The sequence below is a fragment of the Poecilia reticulata genome, chromosome 2 (assembly GCF_904066995.2).
Source record: "Poecilia reticulata chromosome 2, P_reticulata-male-v2, whole genome shotgun sequence".
Taxonomy (NCBI): Eukaryota; Metazoa; Chordata; class Actinopteri; order Cyprinodontiformes; family Poeciliidae; genus Poecilia; species Poecilia reticulata.
In genome coordinates, this window is record NC_088831.1 from 17393692 (window position 1) to 17415175 (window position 21484).

The 21484-nt window shown below is 41.5% G+C and overlaps 1 protein-coding gene across 1 annotated transcript in view; it reads right to left on the reverse strand.

Annotated features, from left to right (window-relative positions):
• plcl1 (phospholipase C like 1) overlaps window positions 1-20623 on the reverse strand; it is a 164492-nt gene extending 143869 nt beyond the window's left edge. Inside the window, exons 1-2 of the mRNA XM_081598901.1 lie at window positions 20250-20623; window positions 19703-19914 (exon numbers count right to left, since the gene is read on the reverse strand). Coding sequence (XP_081455027.1) covers window positions 19703-19897 — 195 coding nt within the window. The 5' untranslated portion in view covers window positions 19898-19914; window positions 20250-20623. The remainder of the gene's footprint in view (window positions 1-19702; window positions 19915-20249) is intronic.
• Between the last annotated feature and the right edge of the window lie 861 nt (window positions 20624-21484).

Here is a 21484-nt window from a genome sequence, read left to right on the forward strand (position 1 = left end):
CATCCAAAGGAAACAAGAGCAAACAGAAGAGCAGCTGCTGAATGGATGTAAAGTTAGTTTACCCCTAAGAACACAGCCACAAAGATGATTACTCAGGTAATCCAATTAGCGACCACCGACTACCCGCCTTGCTCAGGGGCCCCTTCACGCAGGATTAAGACCACAAAAGTTCTCCGTCTACATATAGGTGAAGCTGTTGCCTTGTAGACAATCGTCCAGCATCCAGCAGAGTCTGACACCTAAAACATTTTACATGCAAATGAATGATAATGACTCTATTTATTACCACATTCTGCAGATTATTCAGAAATAAGCATAATAGGGATAAAGTGTGACTGTTACCCCAAATCAAAGACAACATTATAAATGTGTGGAAAACTTTGTCCATGTTCTGCTAATGTCGAGAAAACACAATTTACCAATTGCTGCGTTTCCACTGAGAAGAAACATAATTAAAATCACTCATGAATACATTTGTCCACAGGAAATGTTGCAATAAGTCGTTAAGACTCCTCAACCCAGCACATATAGAAATATTAAGGAATCAGCATTTGTCCCCTCCCTCAACTAAAGCTGTTTTAAACATTTATTTCTATACAGTTCTACTTCCATTACCTCAGCTGACTGGTAAGCCAACTTTTACTCAGAGGTTTTTTTAGTAGTTTTAAAGTTTCAAACCTGAAACCGAAAAAGTAGTACGGGCTTCAGATTTATGTCTCCACAATATGAGTAATAAATGTTCACACACACACACACACAGAGAGAGAGTTTGGGAAAGCGGAATGAGAGGGAGGAGGTGATTTGGGATTAGGGTGAGTTTTGTCCTGCGTATGGGTTGCCATAGCAGCAAGTGAGTGTGTTTGGTGCCAGGAGTCTCCGCTGGTCCCGCAGTCACAGAAAATTCCTTCTTTGTAAGAGAGATGAAATACATCCTACACACACACGCACACACACATAAACACACACACCTGGAATCAGCTTGTTCTAACAGACTGCGACAACAGTTTATATGCGTGTCCTGCCAACTCTCAACAAGACTTAACTTTCTGGTAAGTCGGGGCACACCCACTGTCTTTGTAGCGCAACATGCCAGCTGGAGTGAAAACACAGTGTTGATAATGCTGGAAACACGACGACGAGAGTAGGAGTGGCCTCATGATCGAACTGTGAGAATGGACTCAGCTAACACTCCTTCCCTCAGAGCGAGGCAGTGGGAGTGAGAGGGTCTGTAATCAGCTCAGCTCTCGCTGAAAAAATACATGCTTGTGACCGTGCATAATGACGGCATCATTAGAGCCGCTCCTGCTCTGCTGGACCGAGAAAACGGTCAATAAAAATGACCTTTTACTGACAGACATTCTTCATTTAGGCCGATGTGTCAGACTTTATGGGCACCCTTTGTGAAAATAATGGCACTGCTGCTATGGATGTTGTGTTGCACCTTTTTTTCACAACTGGTGTTTTTGACTAAACAAATCAACTTTTTTTATGCTACTGGAGAGAATTTATTTAAAAATAGCTTCATTAGTTAAACCTCAGAACAATAAGCGGTTGCCATGAAGTAAGAAAACTCCCATTTAAGAATCAATATCTGGTCCTAATCCAGTTTCCTACATGAGACTAGCCCAGTCACAATAACAGGCTTTGCTGGACGATAAATTGTCCCAAAAGTTATCGCGATAAATGATAATACTGGTGTTTTGAGACAATTTTCAAGAGGTACAACGCTAAAAGCTTAATAACACAAGAACACATTCTGAAATATCAATAAACTTTAAATTCTAGAGAACATTTAACACTGGAACTGGAAGATGTTTTAAAATATCGAAAATAATTAAACAAAACGGAAAAATAAATAAAATGAATTATAAATTCTGTGTAAAAAAAAAAAAAAAAGTCCTCCAGAAAAAGGGCTTGCTGAGACCAAAACACCAAACTGAAGACTTTTGTCATCTAGTTTTTGGTAGAAAGAGAGAAAAGGGAAAAACAAACAGTCATGAAAATGGAAATTATTGAGCTCGTTTTAATTGATCATACGATTAATTGGTTTATCGATTATTGCAACAGGCCTACTCGAGACATGGAAGGCACATGTTTTTGTGCAGAAGAGCATTTTTTTTTAAAGTAGTAATAAAAAAAAACAACATTTTCATCGACTACCATAAAATAATTATTATGGCTGTTGCCCTTTTAAAATTGAATCAGTTAAAAGCTAACTTGGTTATGATCCATCCACTGTTTTTGTCCTCGTCAACATCAGGTTGCAAAGCAGACGGGTCCAGGTGGGAGAGTCCATGTGGAGGCAGATAGTATCCACTGCCTTCTGTCCTAACCTCCAGAGGAGGTCGTCAGATACGTGAACCACCTCGACTGACTTGTTTCAGCTCAACTATAAGCTGAAAACCTCGCCTCATGTCAGGGGAAGACCTTGGCTACCCTATGGAGAACGCTAATTTTAGCCAGCGGTGCCGTGGGTCTTGTTCTCGTGGTCGGGTTCTGTACCTCCCCACCGCAGGTGAGGGCTGGAGCCTCGATGGGACGGTAAACGAAGAGTGTCACCTTTTGGCTCGACTCTTTCTCAATCCTGACTAGATCAGTGCCGTCACTGCTGCAGGGAAAGCCCTGATCCGTCCACCTGCCATCACTCATTGACGGGACAACAGCATAACCTGAACATGTCTGCTTGAGCCGGAGACCAGAAGCTGTCCATTGGAAACCATGATAAGTCTGATTGTAATTACTGCACTAAGCTTTTCATTGTCCAACGGATGCAGGATCCCTGACAAAAACAGCAGCCAGAGGGAATCGGACGTTTGTTCAGGCCAGAGAGGAAGCTGTGGATCCCTCAACACTTTTCAAAAGACGGGATCTTGTTGCACAACATACAGGAGTCGATGTGATGAGGAAATCACAGAACAAATGAGGCGTCTGTGCTTGTGGTTAGCTTACAGCTAATGCAAAGTAAGCTAACCTTTTCCTGTTGTGGTATGAGCGCATTTAACTTGTTACTTGCATGTCCTTTTAGTAGTAAAGAGTTGTTAGTTTACATTTAATATAACCATAGACATGTAAAGACAGCAAAAGAAACTGAAACTCTTTTCTCCGAGCATTTCACAGAAACAGACCTGCATTCAATTCACTTCAGTTTATTAATACAGTATCGATCCACAACAAACTTTAAAATAAGAATTCAACTCAATGACCATACAGACAGATTCCAAGTTAACTAGAATCAACCAGAATGGATGTTATCAGTCCAGATCAGTTTAATATTCAAATCAGATTTTTTTTTTTATTCATCTTAGGAACCTAGCATAATTGCACCAAGTCATGTAGCAACAGTAAAAAGTCACTTGAATTGTGTTGGTGACTTTGCAGCAATCCCTCATGCCTGCAGAGACAGTGGAGAGGAAAAACTCTCCTTTAACAGGAAGAAACCTCCAGCAGAACCAGAACATATTTGCTTATTTAAAAATAAATACATAAATAGTGCGGGTTGAACTCGTAAAAGTTGAGGGAACTGTTATGGTTTTATTGTTGAGACTATAGAAAGTTGAAGTGTATAGATTCAGATAGACGAGCTCATCAGCTCTCATCAGGACTCGCAGGAAGCCGTTTGAAAGTCAAATCACAAAGATGACATGAATGATTCCTGCTCTGTTCACAACTTAAACACAGTGAGCTGATTTCCCTACCAACCAACATAAACCAGTTCTTTCAACACATTTATCTTTTGTTGCTACAAACTTAATTCTTCCTGGGTAACTCCTGGCATGTTGATAAATGGCATCGTGCACCACTTTCATTTCTGCAACACACCAAATTTGCATTCCGGTCCCTGGTGTCTTGTTGTTTAAAGGGGCTAAAATCCAGTGAGTATTTCAGAAAGAGTAACCCAAATCCAGTTCTAGTTGCTAAGAAAAGACAACAACAAAAAAACATTTCTAGGCCAAGAAAATTGAAAAGGATCTAGCTTACATCATCTATAATGATTTACAGACACCTGTTCAAAGAACAAAAAAACAACTCACTTCTTGTTTTGTACTATTCAGATGTTGTGTTTAGTTTATTTCTAAGCAGGTATAAAAATAAAGGAATAAACAATAAAAGTGAATTTTTGTATCATGTTGACAAAGGCCGGAGGTTTGGACACGACAGCTCTCCAGAAACTCATCAGGTTAGTTTGCAGCAGCTGCGTTTCCACTGACTGTATAATATAATTGTGCAATATTGACAAAGTTTTGCACACATCTGTAACAGAAACGCAGCTACTGGTAGCTAAACTGATTGGTACATCTGACCACTGTCCGGTCTCCTGCACGAAGCAGCTGCTCCTTGCTTCCTGCAGCCTGAGATGTCGGTCGAGGCGTCACACTTTTTTTGGTTTTGGCGTCTTTACCGAGCGGGGTTGAATCCCACCAGACGCGGTCGGTCGGTCGGCCTGCGCTGCGCTGCTGCCTGCGTTGTGTTGGTATTGTGTTCTTCCTAAGTGTCTGTGATACCCTCCAGGCTGAAACCCAACACAACAAAGCGAGCTGACATGCAGTCTCTGGAGTTTTCCCCGATCACTACACCCGGAGCCAACGCCACGCACCGCCGAGCCGACACACACTGCAAACTGCCTCCGCCTAGATGAATGTTCTCCCCCAACTCCACACACACAGCATTTTACTTTTCATGTTCAGCATTTGGCAATTTGCTTTCAACAAACGGCCTGACTGCGTTTCGTTTCATCTGTCTGCGTCTCCTCGCGCCCCGGAGATGGTTCTTCTCTCTTTCTGGCATTTCATCTGCTTCCTGTTTTTTTTCCTCTCTTCAACAGAAAAGTTTGGAAGAGGACGGACAGTCGGCGTCAGGCGGGACGGCTGACGGATGTGTTTGCGCGCGTGGATTCAAGCGGGGTTGGTTAGAAAGGCTCGTAGAATCGAACAGCTCTCCGTTGTCCTTGCCAACAGTCAACCGGACTTTCAGCTAGTTTGTATTTAAATCAGTCATTCAAACGTAAAAGCCTCTGTGTGCGCCGCAGACCTTGGCTGCGCTGAGTAAAGGTCACTTTAAATCCCACATTGTTCGCAGTAACTCCAATAACAGACATGAGTGCCCACACATGAACTGCAGTGACTCACTCTGCTCTCATCAGCATCCTCCAAGACATACAGGCCTTACAGAGCTGGAAACATTAAAAACATCCTTTCAACGCTGCAGCTTTTATTCTCCGACTGCATCAAAAAACAAAACAAAGTTTTTTCACTTTTTGTGGTTTTGGTCAGAAAATTAAAACAGCCTTTACATTTTTAATGCTTTTTATAACACAAACTGCTTTTTATAACACAAGCAGTGATTATCAATTATAAATTATCAATTATAAATTGATAATCACTGCTAGGTGTAGTTACGAATTAAATCCTCATCAGATCCGGACACTGGTCAGGATCTGATGAGGATTCGGTGCAGAACACAAAACAAGACTTTAAGATTTCAACTCAGTTTCAACCAAATTTGATCGGTAAACAAAACTGAGCTGAATTGGTTGTTAAAATTGAGACAAAATAAAAATGATCTGGCATCGTTTCTCTGCCTTCATATGAAACAGAAAAGCATTTCCCAACTCAAACAGTACACAACTTAAACCTGTTCGTTATTAGCATAAAGGTCAAATTCATTTTAGGCTTTTAAAGGTTCATTTTTTCAGAAGATAATTAGGGGCCACTGAAACAACAAAAGATAAATAAAACAAAACAGAAATTTGACTTTTGATCTGAGAAGATTAAAGTCAGAGTTCTTTTGTTTTACAGTGGCTCTAATCACCTTCCGTACATTTCAATAATGAAAACATAAAGGTGCTGAAGAATAAGACATGGATGAGCATGTTTAAAATGCTGTGGATTTTATTTCACTCACAGAGACTCAAAAATATCACGAAAGGCATGATTACAAGAGGAAAACCCTGATACGGGAGCAGAAACGAGTCATGCAGTGCAGAGAGGAAAGCATCGAAGAAGCCCGGTCAATGTTTAAATAGCTGCTGTGGCAACTTGAACCAAAGCGAATCGTTTTGGAGAAGCCAATAATCCCAGACTAACTTCCTACATGCAACCTATCAAATATAACAGACAGACCATTTATCACCCAGAAAGGCTGCTAATATGCGATTTCACAAATGAGCTCTTAGTACCTCGTTTGCATTTTCACACCAAGTTCTTAAAAAGATCAGACACCAAATGTTACAAACAAAGGCCCAAAAATACTCAATTATCACTTATTATTTAGTGTAAAACGTCGAGGAAGGTGTCGCTTTCATCGCTTCTCCGTTTTCAGCAAAGGACGGAGACGAGATCTTCCCGACAACGAAACGTTGGGGATGACAACACATGCGCGCTCACATCGCCTCTGTGTCTGCTGATCACACAAACTCATGACCGGCAGCCGTACCGAGGCCTGTTCCAGGGGAGACGCGGCACCAGGAGCAGAGTGTCACCGCCGGACAGAGGGCCCTCAGAAACAAAGACACACCATCACAGGAGACACATTGTCATCCCACTTGACCCGCTTACCCAGGAGCAAACGAGCCGCCGAGCGGCCCGGCCCGGCGCGACGCAGACGGGGAGGGGGAACAAAGAAAGGACAATGCAGGAGGGAGCAGAGGGGAGAACACTAAAAGTGAGGCTGGATGAAGGGATGAACCAGAGGTTGGAAAGTCGGAGTCGAGACGGGGAAGAAGACACGGGGAAAGCAGGACGAGGAATCCACACGCTACTCTGTCTGAGGACGACAGAAATAAACTCATTTCAGGCATAAACAAGCTTCCGCCTCTGGCCTTCATATGAAAGTCCAGGACTTTTCCATGACTTCCAGAACCGGATCAGTGGCACGTTGCGTACTTTGCATTTTTTTAACCTCAGTTTCCCTGCTGATAATTACTTTTAAAGGAATCATGTAGCTGATAGCAGGCCATGCTCTATACATGATTTATCTGTTTTTCAACTACTTTGATTCAAACATCTAATCAGCTCTTCTGACAGAGTCAGGACATTGTGGATACTCAGCTGCCTTTACTCCAACATCAGTATCTAGGGAAAAAAAAAAAAACATGCAATGCTGCGATCCTAAAAATAAATATATTGTTAATCAAAACATAGTTGTTTTCTAGGATCGTGATGACAATGCAGCCCTGACATCCAGCCCAGTGACATGAGGAACTCTACAGGGATCAGGTTCTGACTTCAGGCACTAGTTAAGGCTCAGGAAAGCTTCGTCAGCTGCTCCAACATGTAAACAACTCTCCCACCGCGGTTCTTCTTCATCATAACTAATATCAGAGCCAGCAAAAAGCACAGCCCAGCTACACATGAATCAAATTCTTAAACTAAGAAATTCCAGCTGGTTGCCACTGATGACATTAAGTAGAAGTTGTGGCTGTCAACATGGGTTAGCTAACATTTTCTGGCTTAATGCAGTTTAATTGTGTTATAATGTTATTCCCTCATCAAAAACTTCCATCCCTCATAACTGCACCACTGAGCTCCTTCAGACTAGCCAGCAGCAATTAGCAAACAGTGGTGGGAAGTAACGAACTACAAGTACTTCGTTACTGTACTTAAGTAGAGTTTTCGTGTATCTGTACTTTACTTAAGTAGATTTAATAATGGGGACTTTCTACTTTTACTCCACTACATTTTACAGTAAGTATCTGTACTTTCTACTTCACTACATTTCTACAAAGCTGTCGCATTACTCGTTACATCCAAGTCGCGTTGCGCTTTTTTTCCGTTAAAATGTGAAGTTCAGGGATTTAAGGTGGCGCCGTAAAATCCAAGCAATAACGTGACTTAGTGTCTGTTGTCACCCATCGCCTCCACCTTTACTCGCACGCGGAGCTCCAAGACATGCGCAGTGGTTTCCTCTGAGCGGGAGGAGATGTCTGGATGTCTGTCTAACAGTCAGTAATATAATAGCGCTGCATAAATCATAATATATGGCGACATGTAAAATCAGCAGCGCTTCGCTTTCACAGACGGTGGGACTTTGTCCAACTTTTAGCGTCACTTGGAAGGAAAGCTTAAAGAAAGGTAAGATCTGTGGACGTGATGCTAGCTAAGCTAGCTGTATTGACTGAGACACATGTTGCATCTGCGATGGAAAAAAGTTGTCACTCATGCACTGAATTATTGTGTGGAGGTATATGCCTTTGTCGCATATATGGGACAACGCTGTAACCAGTGGCGCAACTACACATTATTCAGGTGGATGCGAAGACATAGAGCCCCCACCAGAGGGGTTTTGGCGCCCCCTCTGGTGCTGCGCCCCTATGCGCTGCATACCCTGCTTACCCACTTTTTGCGCCACTGGCTGTGACCAAAGTCTGCAATATAGTGATATAACATTCAGGAACGATCCGATTCTTCTGGACGGATCTTTACTAAGTCCTAAGGACTGAAGCCTCACTTAGAGCCGTTCTTTGTTCTTGTGTACACTGCGGTAGCTAAATATATATACAGTGGCGCAAAAAGTGGGTATGCAGGGTATGCAACGCATAGGGGCGCAGCACCAGAAGGGGCGCCAAAACCCCGTCTGGAGGGGGCGGCGCGCCGATGATTGTTTTTCCATACACTTCGGCGCGTGTAACGCTCCTTCACCTCGCGCACATAACGAGGTAAATGTAGCGAGTTTTACCCTTCACGTATCGTCGCCTCGAAGGGGGGGGGGAGAGCGTCGCTCCTTCACCCTGACGATCCTTCCCTCGGGAGGTTGGGTGGTGGGGGGCGCCGATCTATGTTTTCGCATCCACCTGAATAATGTGTAGTTGCGCCACTGTATATATATACACATACACACATTTATTTAATCACCAAATAAGTAAAAGTTGAACATATGAACGCAGAGCATTCTCATTGATTGATTTCGTCTCCTGTCATGGTGGCAAACATCGCAGTGGGAGGGAGGGTGAGAACAGTCACGGTGCTCATTCTGCTTAGTTACTTGTTGCGCCGTTGTACAGTTGAACGTTATTTACCGTTAATTGCGATGTTTCAGTTGTGGTTTCTGACATGGGCAATATGGGCAACCGCCCAGGGCTTTATTTTTCTAGGGATAGCAGGAGACCTCTGCGGATTGTAGCACAGCGATGAAAGCAAAACAGAATGAAGTGAGTTTTAAATGATACTGGCTAAATTCATTTCAGCTCTTAAGTATTTAATATCTAGGTGTTTTTATGGGAATGTGGATCTTTCAGATCAATCTGAAAACCAATTTTGATAGGTAAACTTAATTTTATTGTGTCACGTAGCACAAGGTGCTGGTCTTGGTCTCGGTTCGGTGGTCTTGACTACAACTCTGCTGCATGGCTCCTTGGTTGCATATCCTCCACCCCGCCCGCGCCGTCTTTCCATCCCCTTTCAGTTGGATTTCTTTCTAAATAAATGTGACTAATGAAGTTCATGCTATGTTAGGACAGGAGACAAGATGTTTCCATCCCTGAAATTATGATTCATAGAATCACATATCTAAGTCTAAACTGTTACAGAGAATAAACACAATAAGAACATGTTTAATCTGTGGTAGTGTTAATTAAAATGGCACATTTCTGATGTATTAAAATTAAATACGATCGGCACACTTAATGATATTAGCGATTAGGTAATGCATTCAGCGAGTACTTTTACTTTTAATACTTAAGTATTTTTAAAAGCCAGTACTTTTTTACTTTTACTTAAGTAAAATGTTAATATGGTACTTTGACTTTTACTTGAGTACATTTTTGACTGTGTATTTGTACTTTTACTTAAGTAAATTTTTTGAGTACTTTCTCCACCACTGTTAGCAAACACCTGTAGGAGCTACTTCCCAGTCCAGCGCTGGTAAAAATGTTAAAGGCTTAACAGAGGAGCCGTGTTGTGATGACTTCCTGAAGGCGGAGCTTCATTTAGAGCAGGAGTTTTTTCTTAAAGAGACAGAAGCCCAATTTCATGCCATTAAACTAGGAAGTCAAATTTCTTTTAAGTCATGTTGATACATCCATAACTTTATAACTGAAGGTAACATAGTTATTTTATTGTGCTGTAAAATGGCATAATGTCCCAGGAAAAATACAGAAAACTGCCCCTTTAGTCCACTTGAAATTGTGCATATTTTTATATTTCTACATCACATCCTTTTAAAATATTAAGTTAGTTGTTCTGATCAGTTACTCAGTACTTTTTACAAAATACCTTTTAAAATCCATTTCAGTGTATTTGTTTAGTGCCATTTCGCAACAAATAGTGTCTCAACGCGCTTTATAAAAAGTAATTTCGATTCAATCCTACATACGTTTCAACTGATTCCAGTTATCAAGCATCGCATTAAGCTCAGTTCATTATTCAAATTCATTTAAAAAGTTTCTAAGAAAACCCAGCAGAGCATGAAGCCAGGGACTGAGGTTCTGCTCTTAAATCATTTGTAAGCTACATTTTAATTCACCAAGATATGTTGAAGTAGTACGCAATGAAGTATACAGTTGTGACATGACAAACTAAAATATGTTGAAGAGTAAGTTACTCTTACTAAACACCTCTGAAACTATATATAAGATCTTAAGATTAAAGTATGGACTAGGGCTTTAACTCTATGTTGTCAGGCTTAATATCGACTTGGGTCCAAGTCAGGAAACCAAGTGTGAACACGCCCTGAACTAGAACTAGTGACAAAGTTAAAGAGGAAGTTAGCTGGTGCACAGCATCATGTTCACAGGAGAGGGTGGAGTAGTTTCAAGACACTATATGCACTTATATATATATTTATTTTAATTTTTTTTCCTCAATCCTGGCTCCTTATAGTTTTAGAACAAAATTCCACAAATTCAGCTGGAATATTGAGAAACAAGCAAACATGAGGCTCCACACTGTAAAACGTTTTATTCAGAGTGAATGTGTTGCTTGTAAAGGAAAGTTCGAGTCTTTCATCATGTTATGATGTTATTCCCTCATCAAAAACATACCTGGACTGTTGCTGTGATTCATTAACGCATGTTTAGGAAATCCTTTAATCTCCATGGTAACCATTCATCGGTGCAAAACGTTGTGGTGGACCAAGCTCCGCCTTCGGAGGGCGAAGCTCCTCCTCCTTAAGCTTCCACATTACAGAACCTCAGCACATAATACTGCCCTTTAAATTATCTAAGGAAAATTACTAAACAAATCTCTCTATATTTCGAGATTCATCATTCGGAGCCTGCCGAGCTAAAAACCAGAAGACTCTGGTTGCAGTCTGACTTCTCAGGGAATCCCAAAAACGGGCAGAGTACAGAATAGGAAAACTGTTCACCAACACAATCGCATTAATAAGAGAGGCCTCTATCAGCCAGCGTCACGCCCACGAAGGAGTCCATAAACCTGGATGACGCTGAGGAAGCCCAGAGAGAAGCTGAACTCTGACAGTCGGTCGGTGGCTCTAGACAGAGACGGCATCCGTCAGCGCTCAGCCGACACATCAGCTTGTCAGGAAGACGTCTGGCTAAACCTTCCCCTGAGCCTTCCCCTGGAAAGCCTGAGCGCAAGTGTGTGTGCGTGTGTGTGCGTGTGTGTGTGTGTGTTTTCATTCACTAGTAATCCCACACGGCTCTCCCTGGTCTACCACAGTGTGTTTATTCGCCTAACTGTAATGCTGTAAACTAAATGCGAATGGGATGCTGGGGATAAATGAATATAACAGCCTAATGAAGTCGACTCGACAGAGATTAACATCCTGTAAGTGACTCTTTAAATGTGATAAAGCAGCATCTGGTGGACGCTCAAGTCCCACCGATAAAACATCAACGAGTGAAGGCAATTCTGAATGTGACGAAGAAGTTTCTGTGTATTCTGGGGGTCAAAGCTCTGGTAATCACTTAGTTTTCAAGCGTCGTCACGGCGTTTCCGACGTGTAGGCCACACATAATGTCACATGAATGGACACCAGGTTTTTCCACTCCTTTTTGGCCTGGTGCACTCTGCAGCACAGACGGAGGGTTTTTCTCTGAGGCTCTGGACGTACAATTATTTCCTACTTGTTAAACTAGACGGAGACGGGAAGTTATTTCTGGCATCATGGGTCAAGAGGTCGCTGACTGCTGGAGCCTTTTCAGGGCGTATTGGACACAAATCTTTTCCCCATTGAATCATGAGAAGAAAAATGAACAATTGTTTCCCTGGCATGACTGAGGAGAAAGCTCGTTTCAATGCCACGACGCCCCCGACGTGTTTTTCAAAGCTCACAGCTCTCACAGACTGGTAGATCCTGAGAAATTCATGTGTTTGAAACAAAAGTGAAGTCATTTGAAAATAAATCTATCCGATACCGATATCTGAAACGGTTATGATACTGAAACGTTTTTTCAGATCCATTGGTGATAATGCACCCAATCCTTAAGGGCAGATCTAATCAGTCTAATTCTATGCTTTGCATTTTGAGTGACGTCTCTATTATTTATCTTACATTATATTTAGAAATTCTAATTATACTTTCTGAACCATTTGAAAGAAAGTTTGTTGCAGTTTTTACATGTTTGACCAAGACGGCCAACTTATCGTTTGGTCAGTTTATTTATTCTACATTAGTCGTTCTACTCCTAACTGCACTGACTGAACAAATTAAAGCTGTTTTTACATGTTTGACCAAGCTAGTGAAGCTAGTGGTATATTTCATTGTGCTGTACTGGTGCACAGTTATCAAATACATTTTTAATTCAGTATACTCATGTCTGTGTTTGAAAAATAAACATTTTAAATCTATTCATCTCTGTTTTTGTGTATCGGTCGATACTAAATGGTATTGGTATCGTTATTGTGAAACAAATTGGATCAGTGCATAGTGGAGACATGCCTCTAAACATTTACAGGTGTAATTTCAGAGAAAAGTAGTTCCACAAAGAATTGAGTCAGTTTATGAAAGTGCAAGCCACACATTTGTCTTGGTACGTCATTCAGAAAGCATGTATCAGTTTTCTTCAACCTGGATGAAAGGTAAAAGCAACCCAAATACATCACATATTGACCTTCCACTAAGACTAGGGATAAATACATTTTTTAATTAAGTACATTCATGCTTGCATTTTAAAAATAATATATTTTTTTTTTTTTTTGCTTTTCTGCTTTGGAACGGTTTTGGCTGATAATAACCTTCAGATATCCGAATCGGAAGTGAAAAAAGTGGATTGGTGCGTTCCTAGTTACTGATAGTACCTTAAGCTGCATTAAAAAGTTGTAAAAGAACTCGCCGAGTCCAGATCGCCTGCAGCTCTGCAGATACCATCACTGCATCCATGCATCAGCTCTGGGGCTGCAGAAGAAGTGATTTAATCGCCTGCATGTGGGATTGTTGTGGTAACGTGAGCCGTGAGTCAGGCGGCCTCACCCGGACTTTGTTTTAACCCGTTCAGCTCAGAACCTGTGCAGGTCTGTCTGTGTTTAATCAGGTCTAAAGAGGCCGGCAATAAACGGGTGAACTCTGCCTTTTAGCGTCGTGATCCAGAAAAAGGAAAATGATTCGGTCCAAGAAGGAGAAAAAAAATACTTAAACGCTTCAGTGGCTAAAGTGGAGAAACCTTTGTAGTTTCTTACTTGAAGGACTAATATATAATGTTCTAAATAAAAGAAACGTTGGTTCTGGTTCGACAAGAAACTACTCTGATCTCTGACTGTGTTAACTTTTCTGTTTTAAAATTTAAATATCACATTTGATCACATTTTACAAGTCAAATTTAATATTGAAAATGTGACACAAAAGAATTGCAATGGACATTTTCACTCTTTTTCAAAGCACAAAAGTAATTTTAAAATGCATTGTTCCAACATGAAACAGCCTTCAGCGACACGCCTTGGTAGGTGGGAAGGAGCTGAATCGATGGATGATGATGTGTTATCCAGCACCACTGATGCCCTATTGTTAGAAAGAATCGTTTTCTTGACTGTTTTAACAGGAAAATGTTGAACGTGTTTGTTGGCAACAGAAAAACAGTAAAAACTTTGATAAAAGGGTCAATAGAGGAGCGATGCTATGATGACTTTCTGAAGGCGGAGTTTCAGAAAGGCTCAATTTCAAGGCATTAGATTATAAAGTCAAATTTCTTTTAAGTCATATTTGATATATATTTTTATAACTGAATGTAACATAGTTACTTGATTGTGCTATAAAATGCCACTATATGCCTTGAATATACTCCTTTAAATAGCTTATTTTTCCACAAACTGCCATTACAAGAAACATGGGATTCCCACTGAGTGCTTTTTAATCTCTGAGTTGGGTGCCGGTATGTTAGGTTTTCAAGTTATCTCAGGGCTGCTATTGTGTATTATAAGTTTGCTTATAATATATTTAAGAAATCACATCTACATGTCAATTCCAGAGAAAAATGTACAGACATTCAAAACTTTGTCCTTTTACAAATAAGCCTGACGTGTGATGTACTTTTAGACTCCCAGTCAGGAAGTGAATGAACTGTTCAGGCCAACAGGCGTCAAGCTGGAAGGGTAAAAATAGGTTAATCGTCAGATAAACTCAAGCATAATAAATCCTGCTTCAAAAACCAGCAGCCTCCCCACACCCAGCCTCTGAGGCATCAGTAACAGACCAATCACACTACTGCCAATGGCAATTAACAAACGACCCCCTGGAGCCCCACCTCACATCAACGCCATCTGGCCAGAGATTCACAAGCCGTTTCTGCATCTCTGGTCTGGTTCTTCCAAATCTCTCCGCGGTTCATTTGTGTTGCTTTGTGGTAGGAATCTTTTGTTTTTTTGTACATTTATGATGCTTTGATATAAAACATTAAATGTTTACAGTTACTTCAAGAATGCAAAGCAGATCTGGCTCAGGGTACCAGTAACTAATTGGACCCCTGGTGGGCAAACCGTTCCAGAAATGAAAAGTAAAACCTTCTAATACAGAAATGCCCTAATTTGTAGTTAAGATCAATACAAAAGCTGTAAACAGTCTTTTGTTTCGTTTTTCTTTTATTTGATAAGTTCAGATTTGTCACAGAAGTGATCGTCTTTTTATCTAAAACCTGAGAACTAAAAATGAACAGGTCATTTTTGCACTCTGAGCTCACTGCTGCTTCGCTTTAAAACTGTAAGAATGTGTCATTAAGAACTTTTGCTTCAGTGAGCAACAAATTAATATGTAGTATAAGGTTGTTTTTGTGATGTAAGCCTGGTGTTGAATATCAACGACGCATTCAGCAACACAAACATGAAGTCAGAATTTTCAGCATCCAGTTTAAAAAAAAGACAATGCTAACAAAGAGCCCAATTTCTTGTACCGACCCTAATTAGCGTGCAGCACAATGAGTTGACTGTAGGCCGGTGGTGTCCGCTGTCACCAGATCTCCATCCAGCAGAGCATTTAGAGATGAGTTGGAACAAGAGATTTGCATCGTGCAGCAAATGTGTGATGCCGTCGTCTCAAATTCAGCACTTAGACAAATAAACCAGCTCTGAACGTTAAAGGAGTCCAACCCATTAAGCATTAAGTAAGAGCAACGTGTACCTAATAAAGTGGCTGTCTAGAATCACTTTCAATTCTTGAAGAACAAGCAAAATGGGGAATAAAAGAAGAGTAAAAAGAGCCACTTTCCTTTGCTTAAAGCCGCAGTAGGTAACTTGTAATTTGTGCGTGTGTGTGTGTGCGTGTGTGCGTGTGTGTGCGTGTGTGAAACGGTCACTTTTTTGTGACAGTTTAAAATGAGACAGATAATCTTTGAAAAAATATTTTTTTTAAAGATTAAAAAACATCTGCTGACATCTGATACAGATCTGATAATGGTTTATCCGACGCGCCACGTGGCTGCATGATATTAGAGAAACATGTGATAATATCAATGAAAGTCACCATGACGATGTGATTTGCCATAAATTCAGTTTGAGGTTTGGGGTGTTTGCATACGGCTACTAGATTTCGCGCTAACTCTTAGTTGATGTCCTAACAATATTTTTCCAGGTCATCCGTGCTTTTGATGACGAGTGCCTTGATTTTTTCACGTTTTCTCTTTCATTTGATAAAGATTCTGGACGTTGTTGTTCATGTAGTTTGTAACTCCAAATTATTTTACAGAAGAATTTTCAGAGCACACCTCAAAATTATTGGAAAGAAGCTCAAATGCCAAGGTGCAATGCTAACTTAGATGCTATTGGCTGGTGTTTGCAAAGCAGCCAATCCAAGAAAGTCATTTATTTTCTTTGGCATTTGATTGACTGTAAGACCAAAAGCAGAAATAAGGACAACTGTAGCATGTTAGCCTATGCTAACTGTTTGTATTAACGCATGATCAGGTGTATTTAGAGTTTAAAATATTTAAACAGGCAGTTGAAAGGTTTTTTAGAGGAGGTCTTGAGAATTTATAGATTAAAGGCATATTAAGTAAATGACTTCACGTGCAATTAATTAGTGTAGATCATGTATCAGCATGTCGAAGGACTGTCATTAAAACTGAGTGCTAAGGTGTAACCCTAAGATGTGATTCAGCCAAATGTTGCAAGATCTGAGACTTGAAGTTAGTTAAAAAATAAAGTGCCTCTTTAATTTAATACATTACCTGAGCTGAAGAAGTCACCAGGAAATGTGGTGGTTTCTAATAAATGAGACATTTTTAGAACCTGGACTCCAAACACGGTGCCAAGGTTCATAAGCCGATGTGAATGTCAAATTTTTTTATGACAGATTATATTAGAGTAAGCCATTAATGTGAAGCTCATTAAAAATAAGTACTCAGCAATATTTGAACAATCTCTAATTTTCAACCTTGAGCCAGGGACAACTTTAGATTTTTAAATACACCAGTCGCTCCACAAACTTTATCAAACATGTAGAAATAACTTTAATTTGTTTAGTTGGTGCAATAAGTTGACTATCTTGGTCAAACGTTTTTTTTTAAATGCAACAAACCTTCTTTCAAATTATTCAGAGGGTCCAATAAGGAATTGTAAATAGAATGTAAAATAAATAATAAAACACGATGTCACTCAGAGCAAAAAGCACAGACTGAGTAGATCTGCCCTTATGGATCGGGTGCATTGTCACCGAAACCCCAGGTAGAATTATTTCAATATCAGGGCCGACACAGATATTAATATCGATGCATCTTTAGCTGTGACTTGAACTAACTCGTCACTCCTTGATAATTAATGATGCACCAACATGGTTCCATTGAGTCTCAGAGCTTCTGCTGTGCTGCAGATCATCCTGACTGCGGCCGCCATCACCTCGTCCTCTGGCCGTCCTCCCATCTACTTTCTCCTGACCAGTCAAAGAGCTCTGTGTTCGGCCGGCTCCTGCAGATGGGGCCGACTGTTGGCCCCCCGAGAACTCAGCGTTGATGCGAGCCCGTTCGATTAAAAAAAGAAACAAAAAAACCGCCTCCTTTCTCTGTCAGTCTACCTATCACAAAGTGAAATATGGAGGCTGACCTGAGGAGGGAAACAGGCCGGAAGGTCGTAAACCTCCGCCACCGCGTCAACCTGATCCCAGGTATGACACAACAAAAACCTCATCTGGTGAATTTTAATGAGTACGAAAACTCGAGCTTACTGGAAAATATATTATTAGAATCTATTATCCACATGTCCATCATGCAGTCATGTCACACATTAGAAGATAGCAGCTCATGTGAGCAGGCAGAACAATGATGGAGAGAAAACAATGTGTAAACTGATTACTGTCTTGCAAAAGGAGCCGAAGCTTTGGGACTTTTAACTTTTAGCCACATTACAAACATGTATTTTATCAAGATCTAACCAGACAGACCAACACAAAGCAGAGCGTACAGAGGAAGCCAAATAATACATGTCATTTCCTTTTTTTTCTTTAACAAGTAAAATCTGAATTAGTATGGTGTGATGCGCTTAGATATGACATTTAAAAAAAATACACCAATATGAACATGCCCTATAAAGAGCTGTTTAGTCTGAACTAGTTTTTTATCCTGGTAAAATAAATGTCAAATAAAAAAGATAAAAAGTAATTTTGATGTTATGGGTGGTAAGATATTACACGTACTACACATATTTCCCCACCACCTCATCATAAAAAAGCCTTCCTAAACTGCCAGAGCTGTAATGGGATGGTTGACTAGGTTAGAATGGCCTAGTCAAAGTATTGAATCAAATCCAAATGACAATCTGTCACAAGACTTGACAACTGATGCTTAAAGACAATGTCCCTTCAGTCCGACTTAAACCAAAACAGCCTCTAAATATTAAAAGTTGGTAGAGATTAGAGACTCACCGATCCGATACCAATATCTGTATTGGTCCAGATATTTAAAAAAAAAATCTAGATTGGGTATAAAGGCAATCTAGATTTCTGTTCAGCCTAGCTCTATCCTTTGTGCTCTACACAACATCATACTTTATTATTTATTTTACGTTATATTTGGAATTCCTAATTGCATTTTTGAACCATTTGAAAGAAGGTTTGTTGGAGTTTATTTATTTCTTAAATGTTTGACCAAGATACTCAACTTATTGTTTTATCAGTTTCAGTTTCTTTATTTATTTTACTTTGGTGTATTTCAGTGCACTGTACTGATGCAGAGTTATCAAATACATTTGTAATTCAGTTTATTTATGCCTGTGTTTAATAAAACAGAAACCCATTTAGTCAGTTCAGCTGTTTTTCCTGTATCAGATCGGTATCGGCTGATACTAAACAAACAGATATCGGTATCAGAAGTGAAAAAAGTGTAATCAGTGCATAACAGAGACATTCCTCTAAACAGTTGCAGGTGTAATTTTGGTGAAATGTAGTTCCAAAGTGTTGACTCGGTTTTCTTTTTTTTTCTTTTTTTTTGGTAAAATATTCAGAAAGCCTGTCCCAATTTTCTTCCACTTGGACGACAGAGGTCAGGTAAAACAGCCACACAAATACGTCACATATTGACCTTCCACTCAGACCTATGAGGAGCAACCCGGCGGTTCTGATTCAGCTCAGATGAGAAGCGGCACATATCGATTACATGCGTACATGTTGCATTCCAGCGCCTCGGTGACACATGAGCCGCATCACCTGAGGCGGAGGGAGACAGACTCCTATGGAGCGGAAATGTTAGACATGAACGGTGAAGAACTCCCAAACATGATCCGCTCCTGCGCACGGCCCAGTGGCCTGCAACCTGAGCACAGGTGAGCCCGGGGGCGACCGTGATGTCAGAAAAATCAGAGAGCAGTTCAGGGGTCATCTCCATGGAAACCAAAGGGCAGCTACCATTTAATATGGGGCTCCGATCGGAACTTGAGGAACTGACAGACTTCCCGGATGAGTCCAAACCTTAAACGAGGATCTTAAGTACAGTTAAAGTAAACCGCTGGGAGGAGATTTGATGCATGTTGCCATGTCGGCTTCTCTCTATGCTCAGCAAAGCTCTAAGAATCTCGTCTGACTGCTTTGACATTCCAAACAGAAGAGAAAGTCAAGGCGATGATGGAAGATGAAATCACCTCTGACTCGCCTAAAACAAAGGTCATTTTTATCGGAAATGTGCAATGAGATGCGCATCTCCCGCAAGAAGGCGCGTCACGAGTCAGAAAAGTGCCATGAGGGGCTGGGGGTATGTGTGTGTGTGTGTGTGTGGGGGGGGGGGGCATAACCTACCTGCTTCCCTATAGTCACTTGTTGAAATATTTCACTTTTCAACTGAACAGGCTTTCAAAATCGTATCACAAAACAATAAATGACTAAACATGCCGAGTACCTTAATGATGCTGCTGCGGCGCGGTGCTGCCTTCACGGACTCCAGCAGGATGGTGTCCGAGTCCTGGCCGCCTCCTCCTCCTCCACCTCCCGGCAGGATGACACCGCTCCGCCGGCCGCGGGACACTCTCGGTGGGATGAAGTCCGGCGCCTCGTCGCCGTACAGCCCGTCTCCACATCCGTCACGCTCCGACATGTCAGAGGGCTGGGTGACTGCGGGGTGGGGAAGGAGGCTCAGTTCAGAACAAGCGGGCTCGGGGGAGAAAGTGAAGCAATTTTACGGGCTCGGAGAAAGTTTGGTGCCCTTGTTCGGGGATGCCATTTAAAAGAGGAGCGGCTCTGTCAGCCTGACGCACACTGCTCAACTCAATTTGACTATTTACGAGCAGGATTTCATAGTTCCAGAGGAGAAGACCACGCTGACTTTAGGCTGGTTGTGTTAGCGCGCTCCGCGGCGCATCTACAGCCCCGAGCATCACAGGCAGGTTCAGGTTCAGGAAAGGGGGCCAACCGGTGCGCTCCCCTGGAGACGCGCAACAAGTCCTCACCGTCTCCAGCCTCGCTCCCGGCTCCCGGCTCCCGGCTCCCTGGAAGCAGTCAAGGCATCCAGACGTGCGTAAAGCCTGGAAACCAGCAGCTGCTGCAGCGGAGGAAATCTTCCGATCCAACGTTGTCCACCAGGTTACCAGGGCTACCCGAAACCGAGCCGCTCCGTGCCCCGAACACGTCCTTTGGTGTCAGAGTGCACGAGGGACCGGGTTCTCGGCGTGGCGTGGCGCGGCGGATGGACCGACTCGCTCGTGCGTCGCCGCTGGTCTGTCCGCAGCCGCAGGGTCCGTCTGGTTTTCAGTCACAGCTACAAACAGCCGACTTTTGACGAGGACGAGAACACAACTGACAGGCGGACTCCTCCTTCCACTCTGTGCGCGTGGCTCCGCCCACTCAGCGAGATTGACGCGCGAGGCAGCCAATGCGCGCAGGCGCGGGGAGATTACCGAGGAAGCGCGAGCCTCCGATAGGCGGAGGTCGGGTGTTCCCTGAGACCGAGGGAGCTTTCAGTATGAGGCGAGGTGTCAATATACAGCTGTGATGATGATGATGCTCAGACTGACTTCGGTTATTGTAGTTTTTGTTTGTTTGTTTGTTTGTTTGTTTGTTTGTTTGTTTGTGTTTGTTTGTTTGTTTGTTTGTTTGTTTTTAGGCTTCATTTATTGAAAAGGAAACAATCAAAGTCTAACTGATGGGTCTCATAAGGAGGCGTATAGTAGTTAGGAAAAAAATGAGTAAATTTCCTCCAAAAATCTAAATTTTCTAGAAAAATATCAGACATTTTTAGATTGTTTTCATGTTTTTTCTAGAAATTTTCTGAGAATAATCTATCAATTTTATAGATTTTTGGGACATTTATTTCTACTTTTTGAACTCAAATATGATTTTTTTAATGTGTAATGCAGCTAGAAAATAAAGATTATTCCTCCTATTGTAAAGTAAGACTTTAACAATAACCTGACTGTATAACTATGCGCATCATTAAACCTATAAGCTTGGTCGAAAGCATGCTTTGACTTAATAACAGGTTCCTTTTTTTGTAAGTTTTTTTGGTATGAGTCTATCACACTGGATCTACATACAACACCTTCTCTCTGTTGTCCAAATCTAACTTCCTGCTCACAGACCTGATCCTGTGAAGCAGCAAAAAGTCATCTTCATCTTCATTTTCCTGATGTTTTTACGTCAAAGCTGATTAACACGTCACAATCTCAGCCATCTTGACCAAAAACTC